At 37.6% G+C, this 17,509-nt stretch overlaps 1 protein-coding gene across 1 annotated transcript in view; it reads right to left on the bottom strand.

The window, feature by feature from the left end:
• Positions 1-17,509, bottom strand: part of ASXL3 (ASXL transcriptional regulator 3) — a 220,263-nt gene that overhangs the window by 159,079 nt on the left and 43,675 nt on the right. The window contains 1 exon segment of the mRNA XM_049900833.1: positions 14,127-14,209. Coding sequence (XP_049756790.1) covers positions 14,127-14,209 — 83 coding nt within the window.

Genomic DNA, 17,509 nt, shown 5'->3' with positions numbered 1-17,509 from the left:
TAAAATGATGAACTGAAGCTGAAGGAGTTAAATGCTCCACTGAAAAGACAGTATGTAAAATGTGAATTGGGCCTTGAAAGTGGGGATGGAGGGTAAGAAACGGTGATTGTCATTACAGGCTGAGCAGCATCACAGAGCCCTGAAAATATATGGAACATGTACATCAAAGTAAGAATACAGGCAATTTTTTTAATATTAAAAATGATAATATATATTTAACCTGAATCGAGTGCAAGCGTACAAACCAAACTCACTGCTGTCGAGTCGATTCTGACTCATAGCGACCCTACAGGACAAAGTAGAACTGTCCCATACGGTTTCCAAGGAGCGGCTGGTGGATTCAAACTGCCGACCTTTTGGTTAGCAGTCGAGCTCTTGACCACTGCGTCACCACGGATCCAGCCAAAAATATGGGAGAGGCTGGTAGTTGTTCACCAATATCTACTCTCCCCTACGGTTAATATCCCATCACATTTTACCTGGGAACATGCCTCCTACAATAAAGATTATATTCCCCAGTTTCCCTTTTGGATAATATAACTATGTATCTGGCCACTTGGACACGAGGAGAAGTAATGGACTCAACTTCCAGAACACATCTTTAAAGAGACTGAGTGTGTCACTTCTTCCACCTGCTGCTTGGGATGTAGATCTGGTGGCAAACCATCTTAGACGAGGAGAATGACAACAAAATTCTAAGGATGGCAGAGCAACAAGACAGACAGACCCTGGACTCCATGGATGGCCTGGTGGAACAAAGCTATCTTATCACTCCTGGGCTATCTACCTTCAGACTGTAACATGAAAAATGAACTCACTTATTTTAGGTCTCCATGACACCTGCCAACATTATACACTAAGAAATTAAACACTAGCTGCTATAATAGGGTATGTTCTAATATAAATAAAAATCAAAGGTAATTTTTTGGATCTCAATTCTCAAAGACCAAGAAAAATAATCTGAAAACATTTAAATTAATTTTAAAGTCTTTAATAAAATAAACAACATGTGGATGTAATAGGCTTTCAAATTCATTTTTAAAATTTAATCTATACAATCACCCTAGGCCATAGAAAGAGCAGAAATCAATATTATCATTTAACAAATGAAGGATAAGACAGCACATTATGAATTCATTACAAAAACAATTTGATAGCTCCAAACAGTATTCAGCTTTAACCTCATTTTATCAGCAAAATAAGCATTACATATAACACATGCTGCATTGATATGCTAAAGATCTGATTATAAAGAAAATTCAAATGAGTTATTCATGTCAGAAAAAGAATCAATAAATGAAAACTAGACTTTTGTTGTAGGTTCACATTACTTGACAGTGTTTCAATTCCCCATTGGACTTTTCAGGCCACAATTTCTTATCACAGAGTGATTACATTTGAATATTTAATTGCTATTCATTTTATTTTTTATAGAGAAGAAAAAATTTAATGTGTAAACATAAAAATGAGATCACATTGTAAATGAAGGAACAGAGAAGGCTGGAAAAGATCAGTGGGGAAATCAGAGAAGAGAACAACCGATGCACAACGTACTCTCCGCACCAAATGGTCTGCAGGCCGATCTCCTCTCTCTCTTCATCTACCTTATCCTCTCATTACATGCATACCAAAGTGCAGCTCGGATAAGGCTACTCAAGAAAACCATCTACTCCTGTGAGACTGTCATTGCCTGTGCTGTGCCTTGGTGAGCACACTGGCTCTCTGTATCAGCACAGAGAAGCAGGAAAGGAAGCCCACAGCCTTTCCCCTATTCTCCTCCTAGTTCTCCTTTGGGCAAAGTCTTGATGGCAACAAGAAGCCAATGAGACCAAGTTCAAGGACTGTAAATCACCACTTGAAGCACAGCTTTCAGTAAAATCTCTCCTGCACCCCTTAACACCTGTCAACAGGTTTACAAATATGTGCTATTGGAGGCAAATAAAATCAGGTAATGGAGGGTGACTGGATCAATGAAAACCATCACGTCAGGAAAAACAACTGAAAGACATGTCCCTTCTAATAGTAGCTCAGCAAAGAACATTTATCTTATTTTCTTTATGTGGTCTGGCTTCTGCTCACATTCCAGGCTTGTGCATATTCTTCTCAAATTCTGAAATGATCACCCTCTTCTAAGTTTAAAGATGAGTCAAATGTTCATTGGCTCTATTACTGTGGACAACTCAGCCACCTTTTCTAAGTCTTAGTTCACTGACCTGTAAAATAAAAGTTTACGATTATATGATCTACAAGGCTCTTACCAGAAACAAAATGTTATAGTTCTGAGTTAAATGCCGATCACATCTTAACGTAGTAGAATGTCTTCAGTTTTGAAAAGAAAGCTTGCCCTCAGACCAATCCTCAAAAGCATGGTTTAAAGTTGGAATGGTAATGACAACTATAAATGGCTCCTTATGGAAATCAGTCCTGACCTTCTCTTCACCAAAGGATGTAACTCCTCCGCTATTACGAATTATTACAAATTACTCAGTCCACTATTCTCCTATCACAAAGGCACACGTCTAATAAAGAGTAGCAATTGCTTGGATAACCAGATGGCTGGAAGTTGAATGAGGAGGAGACTAGATTTAAAATGGTAGATATTTATCTGCTCCAAGTTACTCAAAATGCTTCAGAGACTATTTCACAATCGATTTCACATAAGAAGAGAGAGGACTATGTTGCTGTACCTGCTATACAAACCAATTTATAAAACTTTGAAAATTAAAAATTATAATTGGCTGACTCAAAACAAAGGAAGCCCTGGTGGCGTAGTGGTTAAGTGCCACTACCGCTGCTAACCAAAAGGGTCGGCATTTCAAATCCACTAAGCGCTCCTTGGAAACTCTACGGGGCAGTTCTACTCCGTCCTATAGGGTCGCTATGAGTCAGAATTGACTCGACGGCACGGGATTTGGTTTTTGGTTTGACTCAAAACAATAGTGTCCAAGAATAACAAATTAAAAATAGACATAATTTGAAAAATCAAGTTAATATTAAGATTGTAGAAAAAAATGAGAGGTATAAACTATTTTAAGTAATTCCAAATAGTACTTGCTGTGTACCTGATTCAGTACTTTCCTACTTGGGGCAGGCGTGGTAAGGATTCCAAAATGATCCTTGCTAACCCTAACGCTTACGAATTTAAGATTTGAGCCATTCTTTAGACTCTCCCAGGAAACCCTGGTGGTGTAGTGGTTAAGAGCTATGGCTGCAAGCCAATGGGTTGGCAGTTCGAACCTGCCAGGCACTCCTTGGAAACTCTAGGGGGCAGTTCTACTCTGTCCTGTAGGGTCGCTATGAGTCGGAAACGACTCGACAGCACTGGGTTTGCTTGGTTTTGGTTAGACTCTCCCAGTAGCAACACCCTGTTTCAACAGATCTTCATGAATGCCATTTTTCTATACCTAGTAGCTAGTAGGTCACCTTCAATAAACACAAATTAAGCAACAAATTCAATAATAATCATTGTACAAACTGTTGTATTTCACACAGACATGTTAGAGGAGAGCTAAACCACGAATTCAGGCTAGCTGCAGCAGCCTGAAGGAGAACATTCTCTGCCTGGCAGTGTTTTAGAGAGATATATATATATATATATATGTCTTTTGTAAAAATAAAAAAATCACAGTAAGGAAAGAGAGGTGTTTTTAGATGTCCTAGTAGGAGTACAATGGCTGGATGGCAGGACGTGGAGAGTCATCCTGATACAGATTACACACAATAGTAAATCGTCTCTGATTATTCTCCGCTCTAGAAAATTTCCTAGAAGATGCAGAGATGCTGCTTCCACAGTTATAACTATACTCACATTCATTGGGGCTTTTCTTTCCCTAGATACATCTCTGTAACACAGGACAATGGTCAAAACAGCCTCCCGCTAAACCCAAACCCAAACCCACTGCTGTCAAATTGACTGCCCCACCTAAACATGGTTTAGACAATCTCATCTATTTTCAACAAGCTGCTTCTACAATTGTTGTAACTGTCACCCTCCAAAATTGCCTTTTGGATTAGCTACATTTTGTCCCAGTTTAGCAGCGCTCCCAAGGAATGAGAATTTCAATCTATAACGTCAAAGTCAACAATAAAATGGTGACAGTCCTATGAAGTCCTTAGTTCTCCCATAACCCACAGTATGCTTCCCTCGCTCCCAACATTGTCCTCTAAACAAACAGTAAGAAATTATTTAAAGTATGTCTTTCTGCTGTCCATTAGGACAGTCCTTCACTCAAAGTAAAGTTATTCTTACCTTTGACAAGCGTAGCAGTTAAACTTCTTCTAAGGTTTTGACTCTTCCAAATCTAGATGGTTACAGAAATGTTTCTTTCATCCTTCAACCTATTTACAATTAAGCTATAAACTGGAAAGAGTCTCAACACACCTATCTGCAGGTGAGATTTTGATCTGAGTATATATGACACAACACTTAGCCAGGAAAGCTACTTCCCTACCTCTAAGGGGTGGGGGAGTGTTTAAGAGAATCTTATAACCCACATGTTTTTTTGCTCACAATTTTATTAGGCTGGAGCTACATGTGTTTAAGAAGGTTAAGAGCAATTAGGCTGTGAGTTAGACCACAAATCCAAGGCTTGCTATTTGCTAGCTGGATGACCTTTCTCAAGTTACTTAATATCATCTGCCTCAGTTTCTTTATCTATAAAATGTGAAATATAGTAATACCTATCCACCTCGAAGTTGTTGTATTTTTGTTTTCATGTAGGCCACCCAAGGACCTTCTAGTATAAGTAAATGCTCAATAAAGGTCAGGTATTCTTTTCATCATCAAGGCCCTACTCATATCTTTGTATCTATTAATTTGCTTGACAGTACATAAAACATGGTATCTCAACACACCAAGCAAACCGATGGATACAAAAAGGTCAGTTCCACACCTTAATGAGCTTATATTTATAACTGAAAGACAATACTTCTTGACATGTTGGAATATCATATATTTTATGAAGAATTCAAGAGAAATTTTAGAAATTCCTAAATTTAAAAAAGAAAATAATTTTGTACTAGATTTAAGACATGCTTCACAGAGCAGAGGTTAAAAGACCTAATCAAATGGCACTGTGTATTAGTGGGAGAGAAGAATGTCCTGGAACCATACTGTCAAATCCTCAAAAGCAGGGACTACATTGTATTCATCAATATTAACCCCAGCACCTTCTACAGTCTGAGAACATAGTATAGGCTCAATAAATGTTTGTGGAATGAGTATATGCCTTAACGTTTCTACCAAGCCCCCAGGACCTAAGATAGTAAACACAAAGTAGGTACTCAATAGGTATTTAATTTATTAACTTCATGTTATGCTATCTCTCTCTCTCTAAACTTTAATTTCTCTCTGATGTCCTCTAATTTGGCTAGTAAGCACCTAGCATAGCAGTGTACATACACACCTGAGTACTGCCCAGGATGACTCTTAACAGACTGAAAAGAGAGCTGATACCATATATACAGGTCCACAGGCCTTAACTTAAAACAGGCAAAGCAAACAAACAAAAGAGTCAATAGAATAATCACCTGAATTTCAGATGGAATTCCAGTCATGGATTTTCTATTTGATTTTGTGTGGGTGGGTGGGGAAGGAACAGGACAGAAGTCCTTTAGTTATACCAAAAGAATTAAGATTTACTCTTAGGAATTATATGTTGTAACTTCTAGAAAACCTGGCTCAACAAAATATCCTAATTTTTATTCCTCCTGAAAACAAATCAACTATAAAAAGAAGTCTCCATGTCAGCATATCAACTGTTTTGCATTTGAATTATGTTGTCAGTTCAAAACAACGAAGCAAAACGAAAATCATTTAGGCATACAGCAATTAACAGCACAAGCAACAAAATGAAAACGAAGAGAAAAGCACCACTTAGAAAAAATTAAATAAAATCACCCCAGTTAAATGCTTCTTCCTCCCCAGAGATTTTCACCTGCATCTGATAACTTAGAAAGGCTCAGAAACAATGTAATTTTATATCCATTTCTGGTTCTATTTCTGCATTGAAATATTTACAGAGTGCCCAGTGTTTCGGGAATAAATTATACCTAGATCTTGAGAAAGATAAAATCACCCAAATTACCATTTTTGTTCAATTATCTGGAAGAATGGAGAAAGCCTGACAGAATGAAAAGACGTATTAAGAAACGACAATTTTGTAGCTATAATTGAATACCTAAGTGGATGTTGATGCCTTGAGGGTTATATGCAGTCACCACAGCTATATTTTTACCAAAGGCTTCAAATAAAATTCAAATCACTTTATGTTACGTGAGCATACACATTATCCTTGGACATGAAATTTATTAAACCAAGTATTCCATTAATTTACATGTTAGGAATAACATTAAAAAATATGTGAAAACAGAAGTACAATAGTACTTTGTTAAGCATATTGTTATGAACACCTTCCAAGATGAATCAGATATTCAAAATTCCAGAAGTGTTGTTATGGCACGCCATGAATTCTAGAAATGTTAAGTTCCAAATCCTAAATCACTATTAATATGGCTTCTATCTGGGAACTGGCAAGAGCTATGTCCCGAACTTATTACATTACTCTGAGGCATTCTGTCTGAAGAGTGCCTCTTTCCCACCCAGCAACGGAACTGTACGACCTCTTAAAGAACAATGTGAGAACTACCAGAAGCACACAATTGCATGTGTGTGCACGTGTACATACACACAACCCAATACAGACTTCATGCATGCCTTGTGGGGCTCCATTTCTATTTTGCAAAACATGATAAGATAATGAGAGAAACAGGGAAAGGAAAGTGCTCAACTGTGGCTGCAATATCATATGCTTGGCAATGGAGACTTCAAAGCTGTCTGAAGTCAGCGTTGTCTGGTGTTGCACTATGGAGTCGGGACCTGACCTTGTAGGGCAATGTTTCCCATAATTATTTTTTAGCTCAGGAAATGTTTCCACAGTAATATATAATCTTGCCACCCTTATCAAGAATTATTGTAATCATTTTATCACTATGAAAGGAAAAAAAAGAATTTTAAGTAAAAAAAAAAAGCCTTATGTTAGATCATTATATTTTCAAATACCATATTATAAAGTCATTTTTAAACAGTTAGTCACATGCATGTACAAATTATGACTTCTTATTTAACAAGTTTTATACCATTGATTTTAAAACTATAAAACTAATTATGGACAAAAAACATACAATAATGACAAAATTTTAAATGAATATTGTATCGTATTTGAAGGATACCAAATGAATATTTTTAAAAAATGACCAATGAGAAATATCTATCACAATCTTACCCAACTGCAAGGTGTAATGTATACTTTCATCACTCATCTCACAGACCCTACATTTATCAGGTTATCATGCATTTTCCAGCTACCATGTAACTAGAAAAAAGTATCGTACTTGATTTCATCTAATTATCACAAAACATTCAACAGACAGTAACTTTCGATTCATAACTTGCTAGGTAGAATATGTTCTTTGGAATAGCATGGACTATCACGAAGAAATGCTGCTATAAATGACAATGGTTGTTTGAGGAAATAAATGGATTTGAAAAGTGGGAGACTGGTGGAAAGAAAAGACGAGATAAGGAGACAGTACAATAATCGGGGTACAAAGAGGTAAGCGTTTGAAGAATGGCGGAGAGTGGGGGATACCAAGAAGGAAAGAACTACTTAGGGCACAGAACTAACACTACCTAGGAACTGACTGGCCATGGAAGTCTGGGAGAAGAGAATAAAGAATGACTCTGGCTGAATCTCTAGTCTGAGTAATGATGACAGGTACAGTTTTCATGTCAACTAAGAGCTAGATTATCCTAGAGGCTTACTTACACACACTCACACACACAACTGTATACACACACAGATGTATGCAGATTGCCTGCGCTCCTATTTAGTAACATCGTCGTCACATACATCCCTCTGTTAGCAGCTGACCTTGCACGCCATTCACCCAATAAGAGAACTAGATGTAACAAATGGCAGAGTTGACGCCGTGAGAGAACACTGTAGTTCTAAAATGGCCCAACACAAACAAACTAGACCACCATTTCAGTATGAAAGGAAGGATAGCAACATGGAGTCTGGAGATAAGAATTGATTTTGCAATAGAAATTATCTGTTTCTTATCTGTAGACAAAACATTTCAGCAGCAAGAAAGAATCATCTCCTACAGCACTAATTAGAAACGTAAATCTTACCAAGAGAAACGCCAAGAAATTTTATTGTTTGTCACTATAGACGGTAATAGAATTTTCTGACATTTTATCCTCCTAGCAAAATACAACATCTTTAATAAACCACAGTACGAAGTGGAGATCCTAATTTCAGCATATCATAACAGAGGTTGCAAAAGAGAAAACATAAAAAAGCCTTAAGACAAGTAGCTAAAAACAAATTTATTCTATGAATTCTCAGTGGGAATAAAAATTTCCCCATTGAAACCAGAATAATTGCAAAATCTAAGGTTGTCACTGCACGTTCCACGCTGCAAAATCAAAAACATGCCCATGTTTTTAGTAACAGTAAACACAACAGAGATTTTTTATAGAACTTTTACAATTTCCCTACTGTGACACATAATTATAGTCTGCTGCTCTGTAAATAATTGATGAAAGCTAATATAGATTTTTGTAAACTAAAGGCATCTATAGCATTGCAAAAATGTGCCTCATAAATATTGTTTGGCTGGTTGGGTTGCCTCCAACCCAACAAAGGTGTTTTGTTTTTGCTTCATGTTGTCTGTTTTTCTATTTTATGACCATCTCACCCCCATTAGAAAGCTATTTACCTATCATTAAAGAATATAAATACTATATGAGAGTTCATGCTACATTAACAACAGGGATCTTGTCATAATAAAGCTCAGCACATAGAAAATCATCCCTCACTCTGCTGATGGATGGTCGCTTTGCTCTCACTAGGTGAGTGATACAAGCCTCACTCCAGGATCTTGCAGGCCCTGGATAGGTCCCCTATAACAGAGCATACATTTCCTTGGAAGCATCACTTTCATTAAAAATTGCATGAGTAGAGAAAAACACATTCTCAGGCATCAAAGGTCCCTCAGTTCTCTCTGTAAAGAAATAACTTCTGAATAAGCAAATCAAGAAAAAAAAAAAAAAAAATCAGAACCACCCCCAAAATCATCCAAAGCAACCTGGTAACTAGAGTTCCTTCTCTTTTTCTATGTACATATTTTTTTAATTTCTGCAGACAAGATCATATTCTACAGGAGTACCTTAACTACCTGAGGAAGCAGGAACGTTTAGCTAAGTACTCCAAACAGGAATATCAACTATCCATCCAAAAAAGTAGTAAACTGGGATATTCACATTTTATTCCCCTCTATCCAAGCAAGGAACCCTGGTAGCGCAGCAGTTAAGAGCTCGGCTGCTAACCAAAGGGTCAACAGTTCGAACCCACCAGCCACACCTTGGAAACTCTATGGGGCAGTTCTACTCTGTCCTATAGGGTCACTATGAGTTGGAATCAACTTGACGGCAATGGGTTTTGTTTTTTTTATACAAGCAACATAATTACTTCATTGATTATAAGATTTTAATCATCTAGATGCATTCGAAACAGCTATGTCTGATCACTCACTGACAATCCTTAAGCACAAAGTAACAAAAGCCTGTAAATACTAAGAATCAGTAAAGCAAGTATACAGGTGTATCAGACCAGAATTATGCTGATAAAATCTTCTATCCTATTATAGAGAAGGGAAGTAAAAGTTACCAAATGTATTTTCATCTAAAAAAAAAAAAAAGTTTTAGGACAAAAGAATCATGCCGTGATCATATTATTATTTTGTTCAACAAAATCCACATGTTCTTCTGGTAACATTAATATTCATATAAAACCAAAAAATCCATTGCCTTCGAGTCAATTCTGACTCATAGCAACCCTACAGAACAGAGCAGAACTGCCCCACAGAGTTTCCAAGGAACACGTGGTGGATTTGCACCATTGACCTTTTGGTTAGCAGCCATAGCTCTTCATCACTATGCCACCAGGGTTTCCGTATCTCGTTTGAAAGAGCACATGGAAAGTACTTATTTCGGTCTGGCTTGTCCAAATAGAATTTCATCATACACTAACACATTACATCAAAAATATGAAGAAGATACAAAAAAAATGTAAGAAAGTTCTCCTCTTTTTATCATGTCCGCAATGAAAAATATTTAATAAAGCACGTTACTTGAAAACAGGAAAAGATAGCATAAAATGTCAAGAATTTCATCTCAGCCAGTAAAATATCCCAGGTACTAAACACATTCAAATATCCACATCAGCTTGACCTAAATTACCTGTGTATTTTTTATTGCAATTTATATGTTTAAACCAGAGGTTCTTAGTGTCTGAAAACAAGCAACAGCAGAACAGCCATACTTGTTCACAGTCAATCTGCTAGAGACTATCAGGATCCCCACAAAATTGTTACATTCCTTTTGATTAAAAAAAAAAACTATTGACTAGGATGACAAACAATGTGTTAAAATTAAAAAGAAGCTTCTAACTCTGATTGCAAATAAAAGTCATCCCTAAGCGTCAGCAGACTAGCATCTTGGGAATGATGACCATCTAGTCAACACATGCTTATTGAGTCGCTGCTTAGCACCGACAGTGTGAGCCAACCTGCCGTTAAAGAGCTCTGCCCTTAAAGACCAGAATGGAAGACATTCAAGGATACCATGACAATACAGCCAGGTCAATGCTTTGGGAAGCCTGGCCTGGTACACAGAGAATGAAGTACCCCAGAGTACTTGAAACATGTAGCCTTACTGAAGTCCAGGTTGGAAGGATGATGGATAAAGACCCAATCTTCTCTCTTCTAGAAATGCTAGGTAGAGTGGTGAACCGTTTTGGCGGAGACTGAAAATATCTGCCTCTCATCCATAAAGCAGACCACCAGAGGGCTACGGCCACATAAGTAACAATCACAATTACTTCCCTGTATTGAATCAGGCATATCACAAACCTGCACTTATTAAATAAAGACATCATTAATAAATGCCTGGAAATTTATCAGCTATGCTTAACATTACTTAAGAAAAATACATATAGTTACACTTCATTTCTTCAGCTACCTTAAATATTTGGAAAACGCCTGAGAACTTGGAAGAGGCCAAAACATTACACTAAGTAGGCAAACTAAATGTCAGAATCTAAGCTCTAAAATAACATGTAAAGCTTATGGCAAAGTCTCAAAAATTCATTCAGAATCTATATATTTTTATTTTAGAGGTGATTCTAATAAGCTAGAAAACAAAAGGGGAAGAATAAAAAAAAAAATAGACACAGATAAACCAGACATAAGGAGCAGGTCACAGATTGACAGGAGAGATGAGATTTACAGAAATAGAATGAAAAGAAATGAGAACATAAAATGTGTAGTCATCTGACAGCGCAGAGCTGATTTCACAGAATAGAACTTAAATAGAACCATGTTCTCTTTCTTTGCCTTTTTCCTTTGCTTTCATCTTGTGAATTCCTTGCAGTTGCTTTCAGTATCAGTACACTGGTTCGTCAGTATTTGTAACAACAAATCCGTTCTTCCTTTATAGGAGGATACGATGATGACTGGGGTGGGAGGGGTAAGGGGAGTGTGCATTTAGAGGAATATCCATTACTATCAGGCTGATTCTGACTCATGGCGACCCCACGTGTTACTGAGTAGGACTGAGCTCCACAGGGTTTTCTTGGCTGTAATCTGTACAGAGAAGCAGATCGCCAGGTCTTTCTGCGTGGTGCTATGTGTGGGTTGGAACCACCAAACTTTTGGTTAGTAGCCGAGTACAAACAGGGTGCACCACCTAGAAGCTATTTAGATGAACAGGACATTATAGTTCTTATTTTAATGTTCTTTAATTACTCTTTAAAGAAGCTGGTTGTTTTGTTTTGCTGTTTGTTAACCATGTATGCATAAAGACCCTTAATACACCATACTAGGCAGACCAGCATTCTGAAAAAATATGAAATAATGCTGTTACAGTAATAAGTGTAATTAAAATGTTGTTCAGTGCCACGGTGCAGAAATGTTATATCTCAAGGTCTCTAACAACCAACAGCAGCATCGTCCCTCCTGTGGAGAAGAATATCTTTTTTTTTTAATTGTGTTTTAAGTGAAAGTTTACAGAGCAAATTAATTTCTCATTAAACAGTTAATACACAAATTGTTTTGTGACAATGGTTGCTGGAGAAGAATATCTTAATGGACAAATTTCAAATATCTGCTTCTAGGAGATGCTTTTTATGTCTGTGTTGGCAGATTGCTCTGGCACAAAGCCTATACTTGACAGGAATTGATATCCTTAGATTCTTACCCCTCTTTTCTTTTGGCCATAGTGCAAACATTTCCAATGCTTTCTAAACGGCATAAATACTTTCAGGGCTTTTAACAGGAAGCAAGGAGAAAATTAATTTCCAAGTCTCCCCATTTTGTTCTCTAACTCCTCACCCCAACATCTGGCTTTGTAAGAAAAGGATCTCTTCTAACGGAGTTAGCTACCGTCAGCACCTTCCCTTCCTACTGTTCCCTCCACTTTGTGTGGGTACAATTATTGCAAACCCAGTGGACTTACAAGAGCTCAAGCTATTTCTACAGAACAGGCAGAAAACCACCACCAAAACAGAGATGGACATTTGAGTATAGATGTCCTATGCCCCACTAGATTGTGACACTCACCTATCTAACATTAAAGGATACATTTTAAACAACTAGAGGTCAACGTTACTATAGGGCATTTTATAGGAAGTCAGCCTCAGGAGGATATTCACTTCTCTCTGTAGTACCATATCAGGATCAGGCAAAACATTCACAGTGTAGCTCAGTGGGTTCAGCTTTTCACCAAGTTGTAACTATTGAATGCTCAATGGTTTCCAGGTGAACAATCTCCTGCTGATTTTATGCATATATGACAACCCTGTGGTTATTTTAACCTACGAAATCCTTTTTTTTTTTATACCAAATATCATCTATATCGTCTATATTGGTGGTTATAGCCAGAACTAAAATAAATAAAGAAAAATAAAGGATCTTCATGGATAAACCAAATCTGGTATATTCATACAATGGAATATCATTTGGCCATAGAAAGGAATGAAGTGCTGATGCATTTTACAACATGGGGAGGGGAAAAAAAAAAAAGCAAACCCATCGCTGCTGAGTCAATTTCAACTCACAGTGGCCCTGTAGGACAGAGTAAAACTGCCCCATAGGATTTCCAGGGAGCAGCTGGTGGATTCAAACTGCCAACCTTTTGGTTACTAGCTGAGCTCTTAACCACTGTGCCACCAGGGCCCCACAATGTGGACGAACCATGAAAAATTAGGCTAAGTGAAAAAAAGCCAGTCAATAAGGCCACTCTGACATAATTTTGTTCATATGAAATGCCCAGAATAGGCAAATCCATAGAGACAGAAAGTGGACTAGCAGTTGCCAGGGGCTCAGGGGAAGGGATATGGGGGTAACTGTGAATAGGAACGGGTTTCTTTTTTTTTTTTGAGGTGATGAAAATGTTCTGAATTTAGATAGTGGTGATGATTGCATAATTTTATGAATAAACTAAAAACCACTGGATTGTGTACTCAAAGAGTGACTTTCATGGTATGTGAATCATTTCTCAATAAAGCTGCTTTAAAAAAAGAACTAACAGCTGATAAATGATACTCCAAGGAGAACATTCTAAATATAAGAGCACTCAATGTTCACCTGCATTCATTGGCACTTCGAATTTTATCAGAGGGAGCTCATTTTTACATCTTGCGATCTATCTATCAAGCCTGTGAAAGTGCTCCCCTTTCACTACTCATATTCAGAAACACAACCTTCTCTTATGAGAAAGAGAAATAGGAATAATGCCAGTGAGGGGCCAGGCCATACAGTGCCGCTCTTTGTTCACAAAGTGCATTCTCTATTAATCCATCTAATGCAATTTATTAAGCTAACAGGCAGTTCCAAGGAAATCCTGGGTCATCCAGATCTTTGACAATCACAAAAGGACTGTCAGGCAGTTACTTAATACAAAATCAACTACAATATCAAAATCTAGATACATCTATTGCTTTGCAACTACTGGCAATTATCAATCAGTGAAAACATAAAAATTTTTAAATATGAATACTGACCTTGTTTCTTTTAATCCTTCTTTCTGAATGACTTCCAAGATCTGCTTTGCTGTCATTGGTGAGTTGGGGTGTTTTTCTAGTGCCTAAAAAATAAAAATAAACATAAGATTCCGAGATTATTGCAAGAAATCATACAAGATGAAAATGTGTGACTCATGCAATGTGTGCTTAAAATTTTAAAACAGAAGGAGCTGTTCTGTCAGAACGAGGTCCCATCACACAGCTCAGGTGTCCAGAAGAAGAATGCAAACGTTTTCTGGACATTTATGGCAATGTCTGCAACATATAGGGGCCATTCTTCAAAAAATGTCAGAAAGGCATACACATCAAAAAAAAAAAAAAGAAATGTGAAACCTAAAGAAACCAAGTAAGTAAATAAATATAATTTCCTACATTAAAAAAAATGCTAATTTTTTTGGTGGATATGTTTATAGGTTGTAAAATGTTTCCTACGTTTCCAGAACCTTGGAAACATGGAGCCTGAATACTACCAATAGCAGGAAACAAAGGGCTGGTCAGAAATAATAATCTCAACCAGATTCACATTATGATCAACCTCTTTTATACTTAAAAAGTATATAAGGAAAAAAAAAGTCATGGACAAAATGTTGAAAGAAGCACAAAGAAGCCCATGTATCTCATCACAGTGTGTTTTCCAGTTCAGCTCAGTTTCCTTTCCTTTGCCTTTTAATTAAATTCAAGTAAACTCCTTCCTCTTCCCATTCAGCCCTTCTCAGTTTTACGAACTGAGTCTCATTTTCCTTCTCTCCCCTTCTGCCCTACTTATCTTTTTGGGAAGGAGGAGTTTTTTAAACAAAGGTTCGGGGAATACATGGGATAGAGTTGATAATTCTCATAGGCATTAGACCATCAGCCCAGGAAATCAAGTTCCTTTATTTATCTAGGGATTTAATTACATGTAGTGAGAGCAGTAAGTAGCAGTTCCCACACTGCTCACCAACTTGGACTACAGGGACCACGTCTCGGTTCAAGAACCAAGTCTACATACATCCTCACAATGACCTCCTCTCCACGGGTAGATGACACCTACTTTAAGATGTATAGGAGCTTCGTGTACAAGTCATGGCCCCATGCAACTTAAAGATCCTACAGATTCTAATCTATGATTATAGACAATAAGGGTCATTGTTATTAAGAATTAAGAAGGCCACCCTAAAAACTAAAAATTAAAAAGGCTTCCAAATCTGTTCAAAATAGCTCTGTGATCTCGCCTACTGCCAATGGCCAAATTTCAACTGCTTCACTAGCAAAGGCTCTGCCCATCTAGGTCCTCCAATGAGTTACACACAGTCTGCCCCCTTTCCTGTTAGGATGGCTTTCATGCTCTCCCCTTGCTGTTTCCCAAGTAATTTCCCCATTTTTTTTTTCCCAGTCCTGATTACCCCATTCATGGTAGTTGGTCAGTTCTTTAAAGAATACAGAAATATGAGCCACACTAGAAAGATCTGGGAGAGGTAAGAGGAGAGAGTATCACAATATTATATCAGTAGGGAAGAAGGAAAATGGTTCTCACAGATGAGAACATCGGAAAGCTGAACTAACAACTGGGAAAGGGAGAAAAATAAACACAGGCATAGCTGTACAGGGAAGAGGAATGAACTGCAAAAATATTGGGGGGGAAAGAGGCAATAAGAAAACTGAATAATAGAGCTGAAAAGGGGAAAAGATTAGATCACAGAGAAAAAGGGAAAAGAAATAGATATGAAAACAAAAAAGCTGACAGAATTTTTAAAATAAGAACTGTAAGTAGAACAATGCATAATTATGAATTACTGAAAGGGGATGCTGTGGTCACATGGACTACACACAGGGGAGGCATCACCCCAAATGAGAGGCCATACTGGGAACACGAATGATCTCTGATATAAGATATGGGCAGAAGGTCAACAAACACAGACACACACAAGTAAGCAAGCAAGCAAGGAAACGGGAACTAAAGGGGCGAGGCACAGGATAGAAAGGGGGGAAACAGAGAAGGGAGAGAAAGGAGGAACATTGAGCTGAACTGGGAGTGCCCAAAGGGCAAACTGATTAAACCCAGAAAGGGCCGAAGAGGAAACTCCACTGTACTGGTCAATGTTTTAACAGAAATTTGGGTGCACTGGAAAGTGGGGTTACTCACTGTGGAGGATTCCCTGTTTCTCTTCCTGAGTACAGGCCCCTCAGCACACCTGGGCAGCTCCTCCCAGCAATTGAGAGAATTTGGATAGCCCTGTCCCCTTCTCTATGACATCACATCCTACTCTACAAAGGAAGTAAAAGTGCCAAGAATTACATCATGAAGTGGATGAGAGGCAAGAAAGAAATGATGAAGCCACATAAAACACCAGAAGCACCCTCAGTTCCTGCAAGACAGAGAAAGGAGACAGAAGAAGTTCCTATGTGGGAACAAGCTTCACTGAACTAGCTGCGGGAACATTAACAGAACAAAAGATAGGAGGAAATTACCTTCACAGAACAAAACATTGATATCATCAAAATAATGTGACACACGGCAGACATGAATCAGACTCACAAGGCAGCCATACTCTAAAAAAAACTACAGTAGGAAGAAGCCACATTCAGAGTAAAATGACAACCTAAGCTATCAGGCTTAAATATTAGATTGAACAACTAACTGTCCACTGCTCCAACAATCTCTTGACCATGAGGTGTTAGGGTTTCATCTGTCCTACAAAATTACACTTTCTGGACTACCCTCCTTCACATTATCAAATACAAATGGTATTTGGATACATATCCATAGTAATATAATATTTGTTTTGAATCTAACAGCTTTCTCCTTTTGTTTTCCACATTGTACCTACCTCTTTAGAAACTGGGGTCAAGGACACAACACAGCAAGAAAGAGCAAGATTATTCACAATCTTTAACACTATCGTGATAAAGATTTTATAGAAACACGGCCAATAAATATTTCACATAATCGATACAGGTTCAAATTGGCTTGGGCAGAAATAACAACAATTGTGACAAGATAGGAAACCTAATTTTAAAGTTTACCATGGATAATAATTATTTAAAACAGCCTTGTTTTCTGGCAACAAAAATTGGAAAAATGTAAATTCATACCTACATAGAAGAAAACAAAATACAAAATACACCCAGTAGCCTACAGTCAACAGGTAACTACTGTCACTGTTTTTGTTCCCCTTGTAGCTTTTTTCGTTCATACATACTAGTTTGAATCTAACGATGATTATTTTACATATATGTATATATTGTCAAGTGTCTTCCTTCTCTCCATGTAATTTGAGTTCTTCAAAAAGGAGATCGTAATTAACACTTCTGCAAACGGTTAATGCACTCTCTGCTAACCACACACGCCCCGAGGTGCCTTGGAAGAAAGCTCTAGCAATGTA

The sequence above is a fragment of the Elephas maximus genome, chromosome 11 (genome assembly GCF_024166365.1).
Source record: "Elephas maximus indicus isolate mEleMax1 chromosome 11, mEleMax1 primary haplotype, whole genome shotgun sequence".
Lineage (NCBI taxonomy): Eukaryota > Metazoa > Chordata > Mammalia > Proboscidea > Elephantidae > Elephas > Elephas maximus.
This window is presented reverse-complemented; position numbering and strand designations above follow the sequence as displayed.